At 35.0% G+C, this 25,045-nt stretch overlaps 1 protein-coding gene across 5 annotated transcripts; it reads left to right on the forward strand.

Moving 5' to 3' along the window:
• Nucleotides 1–795: 795 nt before the first annotated feature.
• SLC35A1 (solute carrier family 35 member A1) lies at nucleotides 796–24,665 on the forward strand. Of its 5 annotated transcripts, none has more exons than XM_087817496.1 (9): nucleotides 988–1,076; nucleotides 8,082–8,279; nucleotides 10,742–10,933; nucleotides 13,942–14,101; nucleotides 14,282–14,434; nucleotides 19,711–19,777; nucleotides 21,732–21,908; nucleotides 22,344–22,478; nucleotides 24,453–24,665. In XM_087817496.1, the coding sequence occupies exons 3-9, from the start codon at nucleotides 10,911–10,913 to the stop codon at nucleotides 24,578–24,580; spliced, it is 843 nt and encodes a 280-aa protein (XP_087673622.1). In that variant the 5' UTR covers nucleotides 988–1,076; nucleotides 8,082–8,279; nucleotides 10,742–10,910; the 3' UTR covers nucleotides 24,581–24,665. The 5 variants fall into 5 exon arrangements, with proteins under 5 accessions (XP_016062786.2, XP_087673622.1, XP_016062788.1 ...); XM_087817495.1 differs by lacking the exon at nucleotides 10,742–10,933 and adding an exon at nucleotides 7,725–7,852 and having other exon boundaries at nucleotides 993–1,076; XM_016207302.2 differs by lacking the exon at nucleotides 10,742–10,933.
• The last annotated feature ends 380 nt before the right edge of the window (nucleotides 24,666–25,045 follow it).

A 25,045-nucleotide genomic window follows, 5' to 3' on the forward strand; every position in this document is an offset into this window, starting at 1 on the left:
AAGTACCTATATGATATTCTTGATTTTGCCTTGTAGGCTGAAAAGCCTAAAGTATTCAGTATTTGCGCTTTACAGAAAAATTTTGCTGACCCTTGTGTAACCTCGCCTGAAGATTCGAAAGGTTAAGGATGAGAGGTGGGAGGTTTGTAAGGAAAGCACAAAGAGTTTGAGCATTGGGTGATGGCAGTATCAGAGCAGCACTGGGAGTAAGGAAGTATGAGGGAGACCTGGTACCCCACCCAGTGCCTGGTGTTTTATTGAAGGTGTTGGACCCACCCTGGTGCCCAAGTGATGGCTCCTGCTCACGCATACTTGCAAGCAGTTCTTAAGTTGAGTGTTCTTAAATTGTACATATCCTGTATTTCAAGTTTTATAGGGCTTTGTTCTTAATACTCTTTTTTTGTTATGAAGTATTTTTCTGTATAATGTTATGAAGTGAGAGGCTATATGGTTTGTTTTTTATTATGATAAAGTTTTATGTTAAGCTACACTTTTATCACTCAATTATTCCCTTTGTTTTTTTTTCTGCTGTCTTTAAATTTAGGATATACATTGCTATAATTGTTTTCATCTTGCTTTCACAAGTTTGAGTTACAAAGATGAGTACGTAATTTCTAACATCCCACACTAGAATCAGTCTTGCAATTGAGGTATTCCCCGGAATAAAATCAGTGCCTAACCGGTTAATATTCAAAGTCAGCAGTGTTTTGTTTATGTATGTTTGTTTATGTTCATGTAGTTGGAAAGTATTGTTTTGAAATAAATTTTTAAATAGCATGGATTTAAAAAGTTATTTTGTGCTTGAAATTGGAAAGCATTTTGAGGTATAATGTTGATTAACTTTTATATTCATTAATATTGTCTAGTAAATAATATCTTTGTTAAACATATTTTCCAGAACATGTCAGTTTATTATTCAAGTTATACTGCTTGACAGTGATGACCCTGGTGGCTGCAGCTTATACCATAGCTTTAAGATACACAAGGACATCAGACAAAGAACTCTACTTTTCAACTACAGCCGTGTGTATCACAGAAGTTATAAAGTTATTGCTAAGTGTGGGAATTTTAGCTAAGTGAGTATACTTACTTTTTAGTGTGTTAATTTTTGCCTTTAAGGTATTTTCATTATTAGAAAAAATCAAGCTACATTTTTATATGTTTGATTGCTCTAGAGCAGTGTTGCTCAACTTGGGGCGATTTTGCTCCTCGGGATATTTTCGGTTGTCCCAACTTGGGGGGAATTGTACTGGCTTCTGGTGGGTAGACCAAGGATGCTTCTAAACATCCTATAATGCACAGGAGGGCCCACCACAACAAAGAATTATCCGGCCTCAAATAGGAGTAGTACCAAGAAGCTGAAGAACCCTGCTCTAAAGCAGGGGATAGCAAACTGGCCCATGAGCCGAATCCAGCAGCTGCCAGTTTTTGTTGCAGCAGGGGGGACTGTGTGACTCACAAAGCCTAAACTATCTTACAGAAAAAATGTGTTTACCTGTTTTAGAGGATTACAGTGATGATCATAGTTAACGTCTCTTGAGTGTTTTCTCTGTTAAGTGCTAGGCACTGTGCTGTGTGCTCTTCCTTATCTCATTTAATCTTTATATTTTTAGGTAAGTACTACAATTACCCCTATTTTACCTGTATAGCATCTGAGGTCCTCAGTATTATATGGTTGATGTGTGGCAGGACTGGGCTTTGAATCAGTGACATCGTGTGAGAAACATGTTAGCTAAGGATTCAGTGCGAAAGATTAAGAGTAGGGGCTTTGGAGTGAGCCAGACCTAATTTTCATCCTAGCCTCACTGGGATTATGACTTTACTCACATTTCTTACCTCTCTAAGCTTTAGTTTCTTCACTTGTTAATTGGAGGAAAAAAATACAGCATTGTGAGAATTAAATAAAATTCCATAGGAAATTAGGGAAAGATTTATGATATGGGAACCCATCTGGATCATGTGGGCAGGTGAGACTTCATACAGGTTTCAAGATGTGAGTTGGTGAGAGTGGGGAACCAATGAGGAATAGCATGTGTCAGTTTAGGTAGAAAAAAAATTACATTTAAATTTCACTTAGTATTTATTAAGTGATTTCTATGTGACAGCTTTATAATAGGTGCTGAATATACAGGTATGAGTGAAACAGATATGGTTCCTGCTTGCTTCAAACTTAGGTTTAGTGGAGGAGACAGAAAATCAGTAAACACACATATGATTACTTATAATCATGTGGGGAAAAATACTGTAAACATGGCTTGGGAGTGGGGTGGGAGAAAAGAACAGAAAAATAACTTGAGACCAGAAGGTGGAAAGCTTTAATATATTTGAGTTTAAAATTTATCTTACAGGCAGAAATACTGTGGCAGCTTAACTTGTTGGGTTGCAGGTAATATAAAATCTTAGACCTTTCAGTTTCTTCCTTAAGATTCATTTGTATTGACATTTGGCTTTCATTAAGGGATTCTTCATTTTGGATAATGTCAGCTAAATGAGAGGCCCTATTGTACCTTTAAAAGGAAGCGTTCCAAAGGGAAAAGTCTCTGTGTTTAAAACTTCAGAACAGTTTCCCATAACAACCTAAAGTTAATAAATGAATAAAATCTTAAGGTTTAACTTCTTTTAAGACAATATAGGGTTGTTGGAAGGAGAGGGATAGGGGAACACATTTCTCTTTTATTTCTCAACTTCCATAGGGAGAAAAACATTTGACTCAGGGTTGAAACAGGACTGTCACCCATGAAATGAGCTACTTTAAATTGTAATATCAAATCATAGTTCAGTTGTTTTGTGACTGTTAAGAATTTTTAAATACCGCCCGGCCAGGCGTGGCTCAGCGGTTGAGTGTCGACTTAGGATCCAGGCGATCGGGGTTCGATTCCGGTCAGGGCACATGCCCGGGTTGCAGGCTCGATCAGTGACTTCCATCATTGATGTTTCTGTCTCTCTCTATCCCTCTCCTTTCCCTCTCTGAAATCAATAAAGTTATATTAAAAAAAAAAAAAATTTTTTTTAAATACCAATGTGCAGTAAACACAATGAGGCCTTTGGTATATCTTAGTAGTTGGGCTAGTCTTCTGCCAGCCCACCTACATAGATTTTTTGGTTCTATTTTGATGTTTTTTGGTGTATAGTATTTCTTATTCTTCAGTTATTCAATGTGATGGGTATGGTCAGTTATAGTTTGTTTTGTGGAAACTCTTTTTGAAGTTATATCAAAATAAAAGCACAAAAATTTTAAATTTCCAAGTCAAATAATGATATTGAAATAACTGGAAAACCAATTACTGTACTACATCAACATCATCATCAATAAATAGTTGCTGTTTCTGTCACCAACATAATGTAGAGGCCCACAAAAGAGGCTATTTTGTGAACATTTACCTGCAAAGTATACAAAGACCAGGGATAATCAGGGAAAATGAAAGAATTATGATATACAGGGTTTTGGTGGTTGGCATTTCACATTGTGTGCCTAACGAGAAGAAAAATCATTCAAAACATTTTAAACATGAGTTTCTAAGTAGAAAAAACACTGGAAAAAATATATAAAACATGAAGAAGTGAAATACATTTGAAATTACTGGATTTTAAAGTGACTGATTTTTATGGAGAAATATGTTGGCAAATTATGCACTAATTCAAAAACACTGGTAGAAACGGAATACCTGCTCTTCGTAACAAAAAATATTTTATTTCTTAGAACAAAAAGAGTCTACTTTTAAGAGGGCATTTGTGAAAATATTAATTTCTTGGAATGATAAAAGAGTGAGAGATAAAGGAGAATTATTTCAACCTATGAGGTCACAGGATGGTAGCTACAAAATGAAATGGAAGAACATTGTGATTGCTTCTTCAACTGCTTCAGCAATATGTGATGAGACAATCGATTTAATGAAATTAAAGCATAGCTGCCAGCTTGGGAAAGATACCCAGTGAAAGTGTTGAAAGTTGATTTTAGATCTTGGGAGGACAGTTGGCTTATAATAATTCACATGAAGCAGGCTGGAATAGGGGAAAGACGAGTAAAATACATGGCTAGACTATGGTTGGGCCACTAACGAACTGAACAGTTAAGAGTTGCAGCAAAGTAAAAGATTTTCCAGATATTCTCCATGCTGTCATTTCTTTGTACGCATATTAAAATGGTAATTACAAAATAAGTGGATCAAGGGCAGGAAGGATATTATAGTTTGCCAAAAAACACATGTTGGATGTCAGTGCTTTGTTTGCTGTGATGGAGAAACTTCTAAATATCAGAAAATATTTGTTACTTGAAACATTTTTTGAGTTGATTTATTATAACAAATCAACAAAACTAACCAAAATTGATTTCATATTTTTGAATTTATACTTGTCTGAAAATTCTTTACCACATAGTGTTAAACTAATTGTTTTCATAAAGCTAAAAGCATGAGATTAAACTTTTTTAATCTTTGTTTTCACAGTAGGAGTAATACTTTTATCATCTGAGAGAAAGGATAATAGTTTCAGGATATTGTGGGAGAATGAAAGAATTATATTAGAAATAAAAAAAGGTTTAGAACTTACAAAACCTCTTTAGAGAAGGAAAAAATAAGAAAAAATTTTTGATGATTAAAATAATGCATCTTCCCCATATTCCCAGGAAAATAAAGTTAATGTAAAAATTAGATAATATATTACTAAATTTTGATTTCAAATTTTTAAAGAATGACAGAAAAAGGGATATAAACTGGAACTTTTAAATGGAAAAAACTATTGAAGGAAGTAAATTATTTTTCCCTCCTTCCCACTGTACCCAGTGGTAAAATACAACTTTATAGAGTTAACACACATATTTTTTCAGAACTTTAACTTTATCTGAAGTATGCAGAGCTTAACTTCATTGTAGACCAACCTGTTAGGCTGCTTATTTAGTATGGTCTCCATAGTAATATGTTTAGTCTTGGCTAATTATTAAAGTAAGTACATGTCATTTTATACTATGGGGAGATGGGGGCAGAGACTCAGGAAATGTCTTGAAAATCATAGTGTCTTATTTATAATTAAGGTTCACTTACAGAAAAGCATATATCACTGCTACATCCAAATCATGTGTTTCACTCCCTCCAAACATTTTAAGCATATAGTAATATGTATTGTTTTTGGTTTTTGTTTTTGTTTTTTAATATATCTTTATTGATTTCAGAGAGAGGAAAGGAGAGGGAGAAAGAGAGACAGAAACATCAATGATAAGAGTCATTGATCGAGCCCGCAACCCGGACATGTGCCCTGGCCGGGAATCAAACCCCAATCTCCTAGATCCTAGGTTGATGCTCAACCACTGAGCTACGCCTGGCTGGGCTGTATTGTTAAAAAGATGTAATGGGATAGTCAGTTTTATTCATTTATTCATTCATTCATCAGGCCTCAGTTATGTGCTCAACACTGTTCCAGATGTAAGAAGTATAGTTGAAAATTAAAAAGGCATAGTTCCATACTCATGGAACTTATAATCTAGGGGAGAACTAGGTACTTAAGGAGATAATAAATTGGTGGTGTTAAGGATGAGTAGTGGATGCTGTAGCTATAATAGAGGGCCTCCATTTGGATTGGAGACTTTCTCTCTGAGGATATTTAAACCTAGATGTGAAGATTGGGTAGAAGATAGGTAAGAAAGGGGCAGAGAGAAGACAAAGAACAGTGTTTGAAGTCCCTGAGTTTTAAAGAACAGCACATTAGTGTGTTTAGAGAGTTGTGAGAAGGTTGGTGAAGGAGAGGTCAGCAGGATATCAAGAGCAGTCCTGTGGGCCTGTGAAGGATTTTGGATTTTATCTCAAGTGCACTAGGAAATCATTGAATGGTTTAAATCAGGGACTAACTAACATGGTGGCCCATTTCACTTTAAGAGCCACTTTAACCCTTTGCGAGAATTGGATCAGAAGGGTGCAGGAGTTAGGAGTTAGGAAGCTTATTAGAGGCCAGAGATGATGAAGAGAAGCTAATGGATTTATGTTCTGGAAGGAGAACGTAAAGGACATGGGTGATGGGTTTGGGTACACAGTTGATTCTTGTTTGCAACTGTTAACACTCTAAAGTCACCATGGATGCTGTTGTTCCTAGGGAAATACCTGGTTAAGTTCCAGTGAACCTCCAGTAACATTTTTGCCAACTGATCAATTTAACCTTGTTTTATGTGTGTTTCTGTTTAAAGTCACCTTATTTAATATATATTATTGATTCATTAACATTGAACTCACAGCCAACAACATTAGAACTCATGCCTGAACAAAGCTTATCTAATGTGTAATTTTTTCATAAGGCATATTACAGCCTTTGTGCATGCACCACACAGCACTTTCTAGCACTACTCTTGGGGGCCACTTTTAAACAGCAAAATCACACACAAAAACAAAAATGTAAAAAATTTGGCAGTAAATACTGTGTTTACAGTATGAGGACCGAAATAAGTTAGAGTGTTGCCTTTTTTTGACATTAGCTGGAAATGTGCGCATCAGGCAACTCAAAGCTTTTGCAACTCTGCATTTCCATCGATGACTGAAAGTGCTGCGAGGATTGATTTTTGGGATCACAAATACATTTTAGCAAATTGGCAGATTCTCACATACAGAATCTATGACTAATGAGAATCAACTACAGGAGATTAGGGTAAGAGAAATGTAAAGAACCACATCTACTTATATTTATATAGAAGAGTAGGTAGGTAGAGGTTTTGTGTGTGTGTGTGTGTGTGAGAGAGAGAGAGAGCTATCAAGAGGGGAAGAAAAGCAGCTTTGAGGGAAGGAGATATCAACAATTTAATTTGGGGTAGGTATAATATAAAGTTTTAATGTCTCAGACATCCTAGTGGGCATGGAGAAGAAAGACTTGGCACACAGAAGAGAGGCCTGGGTTGGAGAAATAAATATGGGAGTCCTTATCACATGAAAGTATTTAATCTCGAGATTTGAAAAGATTGTTAAGAGCCATCTCATAAAAGTACTCTCATTTTCAATGTCCTTTGACTTCACATACATGAAAGATTATTGTTTTCTGGACAATATAACCAGAAACTATAGAACTAACATAAAGAGGACACACAATAATAGTTGCAGTATGTTTAGACAAATAAAGTCAGCTTGTTTAAGAAGTAATAGTCTGAGGCAGTGTGCAGTGACTCTGTAAGAGTTAATTTAAGCAGTTCCCAATTAGGCAAATTAGAATCTTCAGGTCCCAAGAATTTAAGCAGAGGCAGTTGTGGCTCCAGGGATCCTGGTGAAGTTTTGGAGATCTAGTTTCTCATCTCTGTGTGAGAACTTTGAGCCTGGAAAAGGGCTAATTAGCGTAACCTTTGGCTAGTGAGTTTGACCTAACCCAAAGTGACAGCGCTGTTCCAAACCCATGTCAGGGTTGGAGGCGGTACGGGGTTTCTATATCTAGGGAATCCTATTTGGACAGAACTCACAATGGCAACCTAGGTCAAATGGCTGAGACCTATTCTCTTTGGTTCTTTGTCTCTCTTCTACTTCCCTGGGGTAGGAGTAGCAGGATTGCATCCCTGAAGCATGAGTATCCTGACGTTCACATTATCAGACTGTAAGACCTTGTAGGCTGACTGGTATAGCTGGCTTGCCAAAACACTGCAGGATGATAGCTTAATTTTAATAGCAAATCTTTTCTTTGCCCTACTTATAATATTTTTAAAAGAACTAATTAAAAAATTACAAACAGAATTGACTTGAAAGTCTTTTCCCTGATGTGTTTAGGATTTTTAGCTTCTTAGAAGAGATAGAGACTTGCTTCAGTGAGGAGTGCCTGATCTATATTTTGGGGCAACAAAGATCACAGACTTCATTTATATTTCTTCAGAGAAAAGTAAAATCACCTCTTTCAGGTATGGTGAAAGAACAGAAGGCAGAGAAATGCATACCTTGGTGAGATCTCCAAGAAAACTGGGCGATAATTATGAGGAAAATGCTTAAAATATATCATTGCTATAAGTAATAATGTTATAAGTTAAAATTGCCTTAGAAAAACCAGAGAATATTATTTTTTGGGGGGCTATTATGAAAAACAAGATATTGAAAACCTAATGAGCAGATATCTAACTTCTTTTTTTTTAGAAAGCAAGTAACTACACTCTAGGATACCCACTGTTAATCACTGTCAAAACGTGTTATGTAAAATGCCAAACATCTTTTAAGATCGCAGCAACTAAATTTGCTGCCTTCAGACATTCAGGACTGTTGCTATTGAGAATGGCAGGCTGCCAGAGTGATGGTGTTAAGGAAATGTTCTTCCCCGTCTCCCCTTAAAAACAGGTGAGGGAAACATACAGGTAAATACAGCTAATTTTCATTTCTTTGTCGTACCTCTATTTTAGGCTGAGGGAAGTTGTAATTTGCCAAAGATACCTAGAAAGTGAATGCAATGATAGGAATAGGAGACAAGTTCTCTGATCTCTAATGAAATGATTAAGCAGGTTTTTGATTAACTAGGGCAAAGATTAAACACTTAGTAGAACTGTTAGATATCTCAATAATTTTCAGTAATTTTGTTTTTTCTCCTATTTTAAGTTTTTATTCCCAGATGTTAACATTTTACCATGTATGTTTTATATTCTCTGTATGCATTTGTAAGTGTGTGTATAATTTTTTCTGAACTGTTTTACACAATATGCCCATTTGTCCCTAAATTCTTTAGGGCATATTTCCTAAAAACAGGACATTCTTACATAATCACAAAATGTCAAAATCAAGACTTCAGTATTGATACAATACTATTTAATTCACAAACCTTAGATAATTTTGCCAGTTGCCCACTAATGTCCTTTAATAGTAAAATAATCACACTTTACCTCTAGCTGTCATATCTGTAGCTTCCTTTAATCTAGAACAGTTCCTCCATCCTTTTTTCATGTCAAGATGATCAAGACTTCTCTTGTACTTTCCCTGCCCCAACTCTGAAATCATACATTTCTCCAGAAGCCTTGAAGCTTTGTTCATTTCCCCCCCCCAAAATGGTATTTAGAAACCAGAATCTAGATACTAGGTGTGCTCATTGCTACTGGGGTATCACTGCTGCTTTCAGCAGACAGAGCTAGGAAATATATGTATGTGCACACATACCCACCTATCTCTGTGTGTGTGTCTGTGTGTGTGTGTGTATCTGTGTGTATAACTATAGTTACATATTGTTTGGTACCTGTAATTCTGATGCAACACTGCAGAATTGATTTTTAACCTTCCCCTTTTTCATATTCGTTCCCTTCTTCAATGGTGATGAGTCTAGCTCCCATTATCTTCAAGATACTTACTTATTTGCTCAACCCTATAATACATAAGTAGATTTAGAATTTCTAACATGCAGCTGTGAAAAACCTAGTAACAAGTTTAGCATTTGTATATAGTTCTTTTTGCCTTTAGTTTTAGAGCATATAGTAAAAAGACTGGAATACTTGAGTTATTCATTTTTTGCTTCAATGAATTTTGTAATTAAAAAAACTGATGTTTTTTTTTTAATTTCTTTTAGTAATTAATTTTGGGTTTCCCCATGCTTGTTGATTTTACTTATAATTTCCAGTAATTTTTGGAGTGGATAATTATACTTATTTCAATGAGAAGTTCAGTTAGAACTGCAAGAAAATAAGGGAGTGTGGGGAAGAATGAATGGATGGCTACTTTGATAAATAAGGTTTAAGGTATATGTGGTCTAACTGGTGAGTTTTAGTTATATGCACTGTGTGTATATATACGCAGTATACTTAATGTTTTATCTTAGAGATTGTTCCATGTCAGTACATAGAAATCTGTCTCATTCTTTTTGAGAGCCGCATGATGTTCCATTATATGGATGTATCATATATATGAGTCTCTGTTGATGGGTATTGGGGTCATTTTGTCTTCTGTGACTACAAAATGAAATCATTATTTTCTTACATACACTATTGTGCACATGTAGGATTACATCAGATCACTTTTAAATTGAGATGGGAACCATTAAATCCTGTTATGGTGAGGGGGCAGATTAGTAGTTTGCTGTAAAAGCTCTTATGTGATTAGTTAATTTTTAAAAATCTTTGAATTATAAGTTACCAATTTCTAAGTTGTAATCTCATTGAAACAGTACATAAAACAGTACAACATTTGAAATAAAACTACTACAATTCACAGGAAAATTACTGGTTATTTGTATGTTTTACTAACCCCTGTCATAGCTATTAAAACTGACAGTTTTGCTTGAGTCATTTGTGGTATGAGAGAAGGAAATGAAAACACTTTCACATTGTCTTAGAACAAAGTCAGCTTTTTATTGTTTGCTATTCACCAGTTTATAAAGACTAAACCTTGCAGGATGTATAAATGTATATATACTTTGGGTGTGTTTAGTAATAAACCAAGTGTATCTTTGAGTCACTATCCATATAAGGCTGGAGAAAATTTTTACTATTTCAAGTATTACCTAGAATAATTAATGCAGCTATCAAATACTTATGTTGTAGGTTATCCAGCCCTATTTTATTTCTCCTGCTGAGTTTACATTTTGACTGACTCTTTGTACCCGTGCTATAGTGGGTGTAGGGACAGGAGGAGAAAGTAAAAGTCATGTGCCTCATATAAGTATTTTTGTCCTCAAATGACCTCATCATTGGTTTTTATCCCTAGCCCCCAAAGTCTTTTATGTGAGTTAATTATACTTAACTTTGCAGATGATACAAATTTGTTAACAAGATTTAAACTTCTTAAGCTCATGAGTAACTTCTGCTGTGTTCCATTTTGCACAGTGCCTTGGTAACCTAGCCAAGGGTTTTATGCCTCCTAGTAGTTCTCGTCAGATCAGGAGCTGGAAGAATGAGGCCTACTTTTGACCAAACATAGGTCAGAAAGGATTGGTTTCAGCCGTTTGATAGGAAATTTAGGGGGGGAGGCGGCCTCGGAATCTCTGCAATCAACATGGAGCTTCAGAATTTCTTCAGGTAACCAAAGGCTGCACATAGATTCTGTTTTAGTGATAAAAATCATACAAATTGTTCAAGTAGGAAATTTAATGGGAAATACTACATCTATGAAAATTAGTATATGCTTTTTGATTATACGTGCTCTTTCTCTTACCTAGCAATGTCATTTATAGAATTAAATTTAATAAATTTGTTTTTAACAAAAGGTACTCATTAAAGTACTTGGGATTTGCTTTCTAAGAAAATATCAGCACGAAAATAGAAGGAAAAAAATGGCCTTTGGTTTTTGTTACTTTTTATAGTATACTCAGGCTGTAGTATATTTAGAATTGATCATTTCTTTTTTTTCTACTTAATAGTAAAAGGATTGATGATCACTAGTGTTTTCTGGAAGATGTATTGCTGTTACTTTTTTTTTTTTTTAACTATAGTGAGTAAAGCTAAATATAAACTTTCAGAGCTGTATTAATACATATGTTAAATTAAGCAGGATTTAACCTGATTAATACTGAAATCATTTATCTTTAAAACTTTCTGTGTACTAATTCCCACATATTCTTTTTTATCCTCCTAAATTTCCTTAATCTACTTTCTGATCTTTTTTCTCTTATTCCTGACCTTGTGTTTTTCTGTTATTCCTGAGCTTGTGTTTTCTTTTACAAGTTCTTTTAGCATCCTCTGATATTTTTTGTAACTTATTTCAAAATACCTTATTTATTTATAATTATATAATATTGATGTAATTCTAAGGTACTACAGTGAAACTTGAGTTTTCCAGTAGTTAGCATTCTGGTATAGCTTGGCTTCTTTAACATCCACATTAGCAAAGGAACCAGAAAAAGATACTGCAGCTTTCCCAGCAGTGAAGAAGTAGTAGCTCCTAAGCACTGAACAGAAAAGGGTACAGTCAGAAGAGCCAAAGACCTGAATGTTAATCGAACACACTGTTCTCTACTGGTTTGTCAGACATAGGGAAAGGAGTACTCAGATTGGCTGGTGATGTCTCATAGGCCCTTCTTTTTATGTGAAAGCTGGAAAGTGTGGAAGAGATAAGGAGAAAAGTGACAGGGAGAAAAGGGACTACAGCAGCCTTTATTATTGGTGCAGATATGGTTATTAGAAAAAGCAGTGAGATCCTTAAGTAGCCATATTCCTATAGGACAAAGGGTACCAGTGATTAAAAAAGAAAATCAACTGTATTCTCTCATTAGCCAAAAATTAATTTGATACTGTTGAAGGCTGAGTATCTCTAATGGGTGAATTCAAATAGCATTGCCCATAGCAGTAGATTAGGGAAAGGACAAATAGCTGGTATACTAGAGTTTGGGGAATCTTATGTGGGAGATCAGTGGACATGGAAGGAGGTAGAATGTGGAAATGGGTACAAATGAATACCTCTCAAGCTCCCTGGGGCATTAAAAGTAAAGTACAGTGAAAGCAGTGTCCTGTACTTCACAAAATCTTTAAGATTTTAATCTTTGCTCTCATATAGTTGCTTACTAGTGAGAATTATGACATTAAGGAAAATGGTCAGTTATGTTTTCTAATACATCACCTTGCTAAGATAGTTGGATCTCTCTGATTATTTTAATCTCTTTTTTCTCTTTAATTTTTTTCTTCAATTTTATACTTGAGGGAAAATGTTCTTTGAAAAATTCTTTATACTCTTTAAGACATTGAGAAAGCAAATAGGACACCTTAGATTTGCATTAAAAGTAATTAGAAAAAGAATGTCAAATGTTTAAAGGGCCCATCTTCAGATACCTGGAAACCCCTACTACGTAAAATTTCTCAGTAGAGTGATCTTTCTGGTATTCTTTGCCTCTTCTGGATAGAGTTTGTAGTCTCCCACCAAGCTGTTTGTGTTACTTTTCAGCATATAGACTTACCATTGGAGCTGGCTGAATTTGGCAACAGAGCAAGATCTGTAACTGAGAAGGATATTTTTAGTTTCCATGGCCCAGGCCAAATTTCCTGTCTTTCTAAAACATTTTCTTGGGGGCTGGAGTGTTGTAGACTGGATAGGTATAGGTAGTCAGTTTAACATTATGGACCACCGTTAGAACATTGGTGATTATTTTTGTAGGAAAAAATTCAATTAATGACCATCGATTCTAATATGTTAACTGAAAATGTAGAGGCTCATTGTGACTATCCTAAACTTTCAGTTGAAACAGGTCAACAAAGTATTATGGTCTTCTTAAGGATATTGTGAATTGCAGTTAGGATCCTTTTGATAAAGTACTTTTTTTTGGTGTTGATGCTTATGATTTACAGTGGGGGAAATAAGCCAGATTATCTAGTTCCTCCTGAGGAAAAATAAGAATAGTTAAGGGCATGCATAATCAATATGCAGTCAAGTAGTAAACTTTTAATATACATTATAGTTTTTTTTGTTGGTATTAGTAAATTTCTCACAAAATTATAGGTATGTACTTGAGTTTTATGAGAATATGCTTAGATTTATTGTCTAATACACTTTATAAGCACCGAGCAAATTTGCAAATGATATTGACCTGAATCCATCAATTCCTATCCCAAGTAACTTCCATAGCTACCAAAGCCTTTTTCTTTTGTTTACTATTAAATTTTTTTATACATTTTTAAAAAAACCTTTAAAAATGGATATGCAGCCTGAGTAAAAAATAATCAGGGTGAACTTGATGTAATGACAGTTAAAGTGTCAGGGGTTAAGTTTTTATAGGTAATAATCAGTATTTCTGGTTCCCTGTTGTTTCATTATTTAATATACTCAAAAACTCCTGGAACTTTGACCACAGGTTGACGATGGTAAATCTGATTGTTTTCATATTTTCCCAAGTAGGACTTATAGTTGTTTTTCTTTTATGCATTTGTTGGTGTATTCCTTTTAATCTAAAATTAGTTGAAAATTATAAAACAAAGTAAGTTTGCTAAATTACATCAATGGACTTGATATAGCTACACTATGACTGAAGAATTCTTATCAAAAGGATGTTCTTTAATTTTCCTCAATTCCTTCTCATTTCTCCCTTTTGTTTTCAAAGAGAAACTGGTAGTCTGGGCAGATTCAAGACATCTTTAAGAGACAATGTCTTGGGGAGCCCCAAAGAACTGCTGAAGTTAAGTGTGCCATCGTTAGTGTATGCTATTCAGAACAATATGGCTTTCCTAGCTCTTAGCAACCTGGATGCAGCAGTGTACCAGGTAAGTGAAATAAATGATAATGAAGAGCAGAATCTTAAAAAATGTTTTTATGGTGAAATTATTTTTACTAACCCTTTATCACATTATCAAATGTGTTTCCCCATAATTCTGTTAATGATATCAGAAATAGTTGTGTCAGAGACTAATGTTAACTAAGTTCATTAATTCTTTTGTTTCTAGGTGACCTACCAATTGAAGATTCCCTGTACTGCTTTATGTACCGTTTTAATGTTAAACCGGACACTCAGCAAATTACAGTGGATTTCAGTTTTTATGCTGTGTGGTGGAGTCACACTTGTACAGTGGAAACCAGCCCAAGCTACTAAAGTCATGGTAAGAAACAAAATGTTTACCATAACTGAAATAGGAAACTGCGTATGTCTTACACATTTCGGTCACATTGCTTAATGTAGCACGATTATATTTCTTTGAAAAGAATCTTTGCCCTATAGATAGGCTTTTTTAATCCCCTTAGGATATATTATTATTAAGGATAATGTAACTTAAATTGGCTTCCTTTCTTTTTAGAGGGGAATATGCATAAAGTGTTAGCGATGGAAGGTACCATAAACTTAATGTTATCTACCCCCTTCATTTTATGGATGAAGAAATTGAAGTCTAAAGAGGTGAAGTAACTTGTCCAAAGTTACAGTTAATGGCTAACCTGTGACTAAAATTGTTGACAACTATACAACATGCGTATGTTCAGAACTTCTAGGCTTCTTTTAGACATTTTCTTAGAAACTTTGGGCAAGGTTTATCCATCTAATTTTCATCTCTCCGCATCCCCCACTTCACCAAGTATTTTATCCTTTTGTTTTTTAATCCTCACCCAAGGATATGTTTATTGATTTTAGAGAGGGAGGAAGGGACAGAGAGTAACATCGATCGGTTGCCTCCCGTATGCTCTGGACTGGGGATTGAACCCACAGGCTTTTTGGTGTATGGGACGATGTTCCAACCAACTGAGCCATCTAGCCGGCGCAGGTTTTAATCCTTTTGCACATACTCCCATTGTCAGTGATAGGGATTACAGGGGAGTAGTGTTTTTACAGATAATTGATAACTAAAATAGGACAAAAAGTGTACTTATATAACTATTAGTTTGCTAAGAGTTAAATGTTAAGGTACATGCCTGAATTTTAAAATGTTACCTGCTTTAATCAGTTATTTCCCTAGAGAGGAGAAGGAAGTGGAACGCCAGTGAATGACTTTCTGAAATTCATTAGTTTCCTTCTACAATTGAAGACACTCTACAACTTTTAGTAAATGAAAGCTCTCTTAGGACTATAGGGCAGCTGGGGATGTAAGGAGAGCTTGTTAAAACAGGAAGTCATTTCCTTTTTACGTAGTTCTTTTCTAGCTTGGTGGAGATTTCCCCCCCCAGAAAATGAATTTTAGATGAATATTTATTGTGTCAACATGTTTAAACATGCTCATATTCTTGGTGACATTTCATAACACTGATCAACTATGCACTGCACATTTAACAGGCTGTAGACCTGCAGAGAAATAATTTGTTGGAAAGTAAGGCCAATATGTAATTAAAAGTTAAATGTGAACTTTAAGTAACATCTCACACCATTAGAAAAGATGTTAGGTCCACCTCACATAGGTAATGTACGTGAAAAGTTTAGTAAACTAAAGCAGAGTCTAGGGCAATTTATCCTACTTTTGGATCCCTCTAGAGCAGCAATTTTCAACTGCTGTGTAGCAAGAATTTTTAAAACATGCAACACCTGACTCTTTAGTCAGGGGCACTGACCTCTTTTCCCTTAGACTGTCAAATAAAAAAAAAGACAGCCAGCACAACAGTAGCAGTCAGTATGAATGAATCAAAATATTTTTTTGTCAGATGTGCAAAATATATATATTTTTTGATGTGCCACATAATTTTAGTAATTAACTTATGTGTGCATGAGATGAAAAAGGTTGAAAATGACTGTTCTAAAAAGTTCTTTTATACTTTAAACAGAGCACAACTTCCTGTAACTGCCTCTCATTGTTCTTTGTTCTTGTCAGAATAACTCACATTCCTACTAACTCCCGTATATGCTCTGAATGTTTGAGGAGAGTGTCTCATACTTACTTTCCAGGTCTTTTCTTCCTAATTGAGACAACCTTGTGGTTTTCTATAACATAGTTTCTAGACTTTCCTATCCTGGCCTCTTGCCCTAGTACTTCCCTGTATTTCTCTTCTAGATGCATTCATCTGTTGTTCTCAGTACATCCTAAAACTTCACACTATCTTAGATGTTGACTGAGCAGTGTGAAGTATTACTTGGTAATTACCTGCTATGTTGTAAGTACTAAAGACTTGTTAAATCAGCATAAGATTATACAGTATTTGTATTTTTTGTGGTGGATATCCGCTCTATAATTGATTATACACAACCATATGTAGCTGTTTCACAAATACAGTTTATCTCAAATGTGTCTTGTGCAATGGGCTTCTTCCAAACCAAAATGCAGGATGTTTGTGTTTATTTAACTTCTCTGAGCTTTGGGTCATTGTTCAGGCCTCTGAGGTCTTTCCAGTCCTTATCCATTATTAGCTTTTTCTTTGAGTATTATGCTTTCTACAGATTTGACAAATACACCTTCTGGGTCATCACTTAAACTTTTAGACAGGACCAGAATTCTGTGGCTATACCATTAGACCTCCCTTTAGCTTGACTTTTTCTTGTTTAAGAAATGTTTATTCTCTCTGTTTTATGGGTCAGGAATTTGAGGGTGCCTTAGCTAGGTAGTTCTGGCTTATCTCTCTCTTTTTTTAAATCCTCACTCTAGGATATGTTTATTGATTTTAGAGAGAGAGAAAGATAGATGTGAGAGAGAAACATCAATCTGTTGCCCCCCTTAGCACCCCGGCTAGGGGTGGAAACCACCACCTTTTTGGTGTACGGGATGATGCTCCAACCCAATCGCCTGGCCTGGCTGGCTTGGGACCTCTTAAAGGCAGCTGTCAAGATATTGGGTAGGGTTGCAGTTAACTGAATGCTTGACTGGGCTTAGAGGATGTTTCTAGGGTGGCTCATTCATATGGTACTGGCTTTTGGTCTAGCTTGATTTTGCTGTATGAACATTCACTCAACTATGAATAGAATTTTACTGTTATCTTCACTAAATTTCTGTCTTAGAAAAATATTATGCAAATCTATCATATTTCTTGCTAAACATTATCTTTATGGAATTCCTCTCATCATTTGTACTAGGAATCCTTTCAGTAAGGAAATTTGGTATGTCTCACTCTTAGGGAAGCCATGCTGTTTTCCAGTGATGACCATTAAACTTTTTAAGTTCTTTAAGTCATTGTTGTAGCATTTTGCTAGTAATCAATATTAATAGTAACAGCTGCAGTCAGTTATATTGCACCAACTACCAGTAATGTTCTGAGTGCTTTACATATATTAACTCACTTATGCCTACAACCATATGAAGCTGGTATTTTTATTTCCATTTTAAATGAGGAAACTGATAGGAAAAGGTGGTTAATCATGTGTCCAGTCACATTGCTCAAATCCAGGCAGCGTGGCTCCAGAGCCTGTGCTCTTGGTAACTGTACTGGCTGCTTATAGGTCTCAAGCAGCCATCTATAATTTCTGTAGCTTTTCTTTCCCTCTGCCTTTGGAAAAATAGGACAGTATTTGCCCAAGTAAAATTTTCTGTCATGGCTTCCATTCTCCATTATTTCTTAAAGTCATAGTTATCAGTATCTTGATTTGCTACTGTGTTGGACAAGACTCTTTAGAACTTTTTTAGCTAGGTATTCTCATAACAGCAAACCAAATGTCTTGGACTTCAGTTTCCTTTTAAATATGTTTATTACTTGTTATTTACAGAGAAAATGGAAAATAGATTTGTGTAGCTGTTTTCTTGCTATCTAACAGTAGATTATCTAGCTCAAGAAACACACTCTTTTCTTCCTGAACTAAACATTTTTAAAAGCTTTCTTTAATGTTTTAAAGTATTTTTGCAAGTCTCTGCTTATTCTGAGTTTTCAATTTCTTGATACTCCTGGTTAGATTCCTCTTGGTTATGTGTACTGCAGTTCTTTTGTATGTTCCTGTAAAATCAGAATTCGTTGAAGATGCTTTTAATTAGTAACATTGATTTCTTTATGTATTCTTTTACACTTCATCAGAATCTCATTCTTTGGAACCTCTTAAACCATTTCCCTCTTAGTTATGGAATGCTAACTTGAAATTTTACTGAATTTTGATTTAAGATTGGAGAGTATGTCTCTTAATTGTGCTGTTTGGCTATCACTCATGCTAAAATGACATGATGGCTGTTCTTTGAAGTTTCTATCACTTCCACTTCATCACCCAGAAGTTTCTTATTAGTCAGAATTAAATCCAGAGGAGCTGTGTCTATCACTGTTTTTCCTAACTGTAGAGAGATTGAACTGGCAGAAAAGCCAAGAATTTATCACATACTGTTTTTAGTAGCTTGACCTTCCTAGCAGTTTTTGGAATAGGTGAAATCTCACACCATTTTTTCTCATATCTATGCCAATCTTGTAGTTTGTATTAGGAAAGCATTCATGTTTATCAATTGTCGTCTATAACAGTGGTTCTCAAACTTTAGTGTACATCAGAGTCAAATGGAAGGTTAAACAGATTGTGGACCTCATCCCCATAGTTTGATTCAGTAGGTCTGGGCTGGGGCCTGTCAGTGTTCATTTCTAACAAGTTCCCAGGTGATGATGCTGCTCTTGGTCCAGGGACCATACTTTGAGATCCAGTAGTCCATAGTATCTTCTATTTCTCCTTTTGTCTTCATGCAAACATTTTAGACCAAGCTTTCTTTTTCAGGTACTTAACATGAAGTAATACTCTCTGTATATCAGGCTTACTTATTTTGAACAAGGTGTATGCTTGTCATACATACATATTATAGTCATGCATCTCAACTCTTTTAGTTTCATTGTTAGTACAGAGAGTGTATTTATCTCTGAGGAAAGACTGGTAAAAGCTCCTGAGGATTACTTTAGGGAAGAAAAGGGAAATAAAGTTGAAACAGTAGGTTGGAGCCCATATACATGCATCTGTTAGCACAGTGTTATGATTACATATACCTGAATCACTCCTTTCCATGAACTGTTTAGGGACCACAGCTGTGCATCGCCTTTGTCTTTATTCATTTAGCATACAACATAGTATATCTGGTACATAGCAAGTAAGCTATTAAAATTTGATAAAATTCAATAAAGCAGGAAACCTCAAAACAAATTAAAACTATTACTATTTCTGTGATTGATGCTATAAGCTTTGAGTTGGGGTAGTGGCAGAAGCTACAATTAAGAGGCAGGCTGATTATGCAAAATTCTATGCTAGGGTGCCCATCATTACTAGGAAATAAGCACACCTTATTTTAAATATTTACTATGGTTGTGATTTGAGGGTCACATTTTTAACTTAAGTGCTTTGGTTAATCTCTGGATGGCCTTTTGTTTGGTCCTGTGTTATTCTACAGAATAGCTGTGTTTGATATGGTAACTACTTTCAGTAGAACTGTAACACAAATTTTTGTGTTTATTTATTTGTTCTCTTGGATGAATTCCATTTATTAGTTGCTAAAAATAACTTAAAACATTATTATTGCAGGTGGAACAGAATCCATTGTTAGGGTTTGGAGCTATAGCTATTGCTGTATTGTGCTCAGGATTTGCAGGTAAATCATAAAAGCAACATTTTATTCTATTGTCCAATTTAAAAAATATCAGACTTTAAATAAGGGTCTAGTTTATCTTGTTTTATTATAACTAACAATAACTAACAATTTTATTTCCCTTAAAGCTTACCTATAGTTTAGTTTTATGTCAGCTATTTTTCCAGTAAATGCATGGTAGTGTTTGACTTAGTTCAGTCCTCAGTCCTTATTCATACTTAGTTATCTAAGAATGTATTTGTTGTCCTTCGTCCAGCCAAGAACCCAAAAGTAAATGAAAAGACTTTTGAAAATGGAAGGTTAGCCATCAGAAAATTCCAGTACTACTTTTCATTTTCCTGGAACTGTCACTATCCTCAGGCTAGATTCTGCTGCTTTACGGTACACTAGCTCAGTATTTGTTTTTCCCTAGTTACTTCAAGTTCTTCCTCTACTTCAACAAGGAGAAAAAAGGGGTGGGGTTGAGAGAGTATCTCAGAAAACTTAATACATAAAAGTAACAGCCCCAAATGGACAGGAACCAAAATCACTAACATCAAATAAACAAGGAAGTCTGGACTCATGTAGGGACAAGCAATTCTCCACTCAATCAAGAGACAGTATATGAATGTGTAACGTAAGGAATGAAATGTGTTTTATAGTTTTAACAGAAGAAACTGAAAGTTCTTTTTAGTAAAGAGCATATTAATTATAGATATATGTCTTTATTATTTATCTTTATTTGTGTTATTTCAAGAGTTAGGACTCTGCTTTTATTTTTGACTAGGGAAGCAGGCTGGATGTGGAAGTGAAATATTGTTTGTAAAAAAGGTTTGATAAGGGGAAAATCTAAATGTTGGAATATACTTTATAGCATCATGCTAAACTTTTATTCTTAGTAACTAGCAAATTAGAAACAAAATCGAGTCACCCAAAAGCATTATTTTGAACAATTAAATGTTTGTGTCCAACATTCTAGTTAGTTCAACTTCTCAATACACAGTTGGGGAAATGGTGTATAGTTTAATACCCCTCTATGCTGGAACAACTGAGCACCCAGTAGTTAAGTGGATTCCCAGATAAGAAATTCAAAGGTGGAAATTGGAATAGCCATTATATGTTTGTTCCTAGTCTCTGGCTCTTCCCAATATATATGTTTGTCAAAAACAATCTTGTTTTTCATTAGAATTTTTAGTGGATTAGTAGGTGGCAATTCCTAAATCTTTAATTAACATGGTATTTATAATTAAAATCTTTAATGTCTTTGTTAAACATGTGTTCATTTTAAGTATAAAACTTAACAGCAGTGGCATGTGATTTGGGGAGGTGGTGTCATGTGCTCTTTTGGTAGTATGTGAAAAAAGCTTTTGGACTCCCAACCACAGAAAAATGCACATACACGGAGAATGTATTATCCACTTAAGGAGTTCTTGATCCTTCTGACATTGTGTGTGAACTTGGCTTTGGGAGCCTTGCTTTAAGGAAAATGGCCCCACCCAGCAAGTTCTATTTAAATTTTATTTTGGTTGTGTTGTTTACTCAGAAAAAAATCGCAAGTGGCAATTATATAGGTTACTTTGCAAAGTTGGGACTATTCATTACTAGGCAGATATTATAGGGGTGTGACTAAGATAATTGACTCTAATAGTATAGTTTTCCAGTTGACCAAAGAAAGTCTTTTATTGATATTAACAGTTTTTGTGATCTTATTGCTGTAATTATGGCAGAAACTATTCTTAACAGTATGTGAGTTAGAAAGTTCCATCTTAATTATTAATTTGCTGTAAAAAAAAATTGGTAATGTTCAGTATGCCATGTGTCACACAAACATAATAAATGTGCATTTAATGTAAAATGTTTGTCTCCCAAATCACATACTTTGTATTATCATGTCTCCAAGTTATTGTTCTAAGTGAAAGACATTTTAAGTTAATTTCTAATATCTTTATTTCATATTTGATATCTAATTTTCTTTCAGGAGTGTACTTTGAAAAAGTTTTAAAGAGTTCAGACACTTCCCTTTGGGTGAGAAACATTCAAATGTATCTATCAGGGATTGTTGTGACATTAGTTGGCGTCTACTTGTCAGATGGAGCTGAAATTAAAGAAAAAGGATTTTTCTATGGTTACACATATTATGTCTGGTTTGTCATCTGTAAGTATCCAGGAATTAAAGGTTCTGGGTAGACCCATTTTTTAAAAGTTAGATGTCCATTTGAAGGCTTTATAGCATTTTGGAATTGTTCCTTTATACTGTGAACACGTTTGAAAATGTAACTTTGGTTTTATTGACTGACTTTTGTGGCATAGCTGTCCCAAAGCAATTTTGCCTTCACAATCAGAAGTATCTAATGTGTTAGCAATAAATGTGTACACTTTAGTAGTCGATCACATAGCCCTTTGGGCATCAGTAGTTTTGTAGGAACTACTACTGAATTTTAGTATAAACTCTCTCAGATGGCTGCTTCTAAGGAAAATAGTATTTTCCCAGGTAAATTAGCATGGCATCTCTGGGGAAGAAAATTGCCTCACCATCATAGAATGTTTCATTTATTTGAGTGTTAAGATTTTCTTTCTTTTTGTATACAAGTTCTTGCAAGTGTTGGAGGCCTCTACACTTCTGTTGTGGTCAAGTACACAGACAATATCATGAAAGGCTTTTCTGCAGCAGCAGCCATTGTCCTTTCCACCATTGCTTCAGTGCTGCTGTTTGGATTACAGATAAGTATGTCTTAGTTTGTATTTTTAAGTTTTTAACATGGAAATGCCTCTCACTTCCTTGATTTGTCTTTTAAATGTGGCATTGGTCATGGTGTTTTATAGAAATTCCTAGTTTTGTTATAGTTTATTCTACAAGTGCAGCGGTTCATAGATGTGTGGAATGTGCGTCAGCAATACTTAGGTTTTTAAAAAAATAGTCCTAGCGCTTACACTGAGGGGCGCTGGTTCTTTGTGAAAGTGAGGGGGCTACTTAGTTACCAGAAATAAAGAGCTTTTTTTGCAGTCAAAGCCTCCCAGTTCCCCAGGTATTAGATATAAGACAACTTAAGTGCTTCAGGGTGAATATACTATGATGAGGTACATGGGGAAATAAATATAAGAACTTTAGGAAATGATGGAATTAGAATAAACAAAGCTTTTTGAGGAAAGAACAGACAAATTCTTTCATTCCCCCCTTAGTTTGTACCTTCCTAACTGTTTTGGACTTGGATGCAAACTGGTTTTCAAATCTAAATTTTCTTTTCTTTTTTGAGGAATTGATACAGAATTTATTATTATAGCTGGCATTCTGGCACCACCACTATTCTAGTCCTTCTAATATAATTGTTGCTAGCCCACATCCAGCATTAAGTTGGCTTCTTATTTAAGCAGTGGTGTTGACTTAACACTTAAGGGTGGTTTTATGCTGTAATAATAATTTTATTTACTAATACATAAGGAAAATCTGTCAAATATTGACACTGAAAAGAAACAGACCTGGCCCATATTTTATATTTCATTTAAAAATTGACTCCTGTTATGAGGAACAGCAATCTTGTAGAAATCTTAGAAAACCATTTTATAGCATGGTTCAAATTTTGCCTGTGCCATTTATTAGCTGTGTCACCTTGGGGAAGTTACTAACCTGTGTCTCAGTTTCTTCATCTATAAAATGGGAATGGTAGTAGCACCTATGACCTAGGGTTGTTTCAGGTAAAGTGGTTAGAATAGTGCCTGTCACATAGTAAGTATTCTGTATAAGGCCAACCACTTACCATTTAAGTATCAAGTCCCTCCTTTAGATATTTTTCTTACCTGATTTGGGTGAAATTTTAATTGAAGTTCTGACCCATCCTTATGCCCAATAAATCCTTATGACTTTGCTCCTAAGGAATATTTGGGAAAAGTATAAAATGCTTTTGGTCAGTGTTCTGTCTTAATGATGGTCAAGGAAATTAACTAGACTGTCTTAACAATCTTCCAGTTTCTTATTTAGTTTTAATTTACCCCTTCCCCTTTTTTTGAAGGTAAAGCTAGTCTTTTCTGGTTAGGATTGAACTAAAATCATAGCTTGATGGCATTTCTTTACATGCCATTGTTTTAAAGCTGCTAAGACTCCCATTGTACTCCATGTAGAATATGGTTCAGTTTTGAATGGAGTATACAGTTTTGACATAAGCATTTATTTATAAAGTGACTACTGGTCAAGTTTGGACAAGCTGTAATTCAGTGGTGTCCTGTTTTCAGGATTAAGGTGATAAAAAATAAGGGTAGCAGAAAATGGAATTTTACTTAGTAAATCACCACCTCTTCTATTTAGGAATCTTCAGTGGTTTCATTCATTGATCACCTAACTTTTTTGCTCTAAATTTTCACAGGTTTTTAGTACAGAAAAGCTACACCCCACTGTTCTCTTTTAATCAGCATATAGGGAAGTTAGTATGGTCTTTATCATTGATTCAGGACATGCATACTCGTGTTCTTGAAAAGTGTATAGTCAGTGATTGTCACTCCCTCGATCTTTCTAAACCTTAACATCATAAAAATATTTATTTATGTTCCATATTTACATTTCATTTTAAAATTGACTTGTCATAAATGCAGATAGAGGAATGGAGTAAACCCGTAATTGGAAATTTTGAAAATTTTAAATTAATCACCATTATATTAGTTTTACAGACACAAATACAGATTAAGCTTATTTTGTTTTTCTTTTCAGCACTCACCTTTGCTCTGGGTGCTCTTCTTGTATGTGTTTCTATATATTTCTATGGATTACCCAGACAAGACACTACATCCATCCAACAAGGAGAAACGGCTTCAAAAGAGAGAGTCAGTGGTGTGTGATTTCAGCCTCAATCGCGATTCCACTAAGATTAAACCATTTGCATTAAACTAGAGCCTTAAATCAATCCCAGAAGATAGCTTAAACTAACAAATTAACTGTGTGGCATTTAAAGAATTAAGAAGAAAGCTATCTTGAATGGATTGCTACAAAGATTTAATGTGACCTGGTTGGGGTCAACCCATTTTTGTTTTAGAATGAAGGGATTTTTTTATTGTATATAGAATGTATATAAAAGTATGGAGATGATATGTTGGTAAAAAATCACATGAGGCTATAATATTCAAGTATCAAGGTTTGGGACAATGTTAAAGTGCCAAAGCCATTTCTGTACTAACTGCTCTCTTGTTCAGGTACCAGGGGAGAAGGACGACCCCTCCTTGTTCCCCAATTCATGTACGTATTTTGTCCCAACAGCAGTAAAGACCTAGATCTTTTCTTATGCGAGACAAAAACAAGACAGGCTA

The sequence above is a fragment of the Miniopterus natalensis genome, chromosome 5 (assembly GCF_054644295.1).
Source record: "Miniopterus natalensis isolate mMinNat1 chromosome 5, mMinNat1.hap1, whole genome shotgun sequence".
Classification (NCBI taxonomy): Eukaryota; Metazoa; Chordata; class Mammalia; order Chiroptera; family Miniopteridae; genus Miniopterus; species Miniopterus natalensis.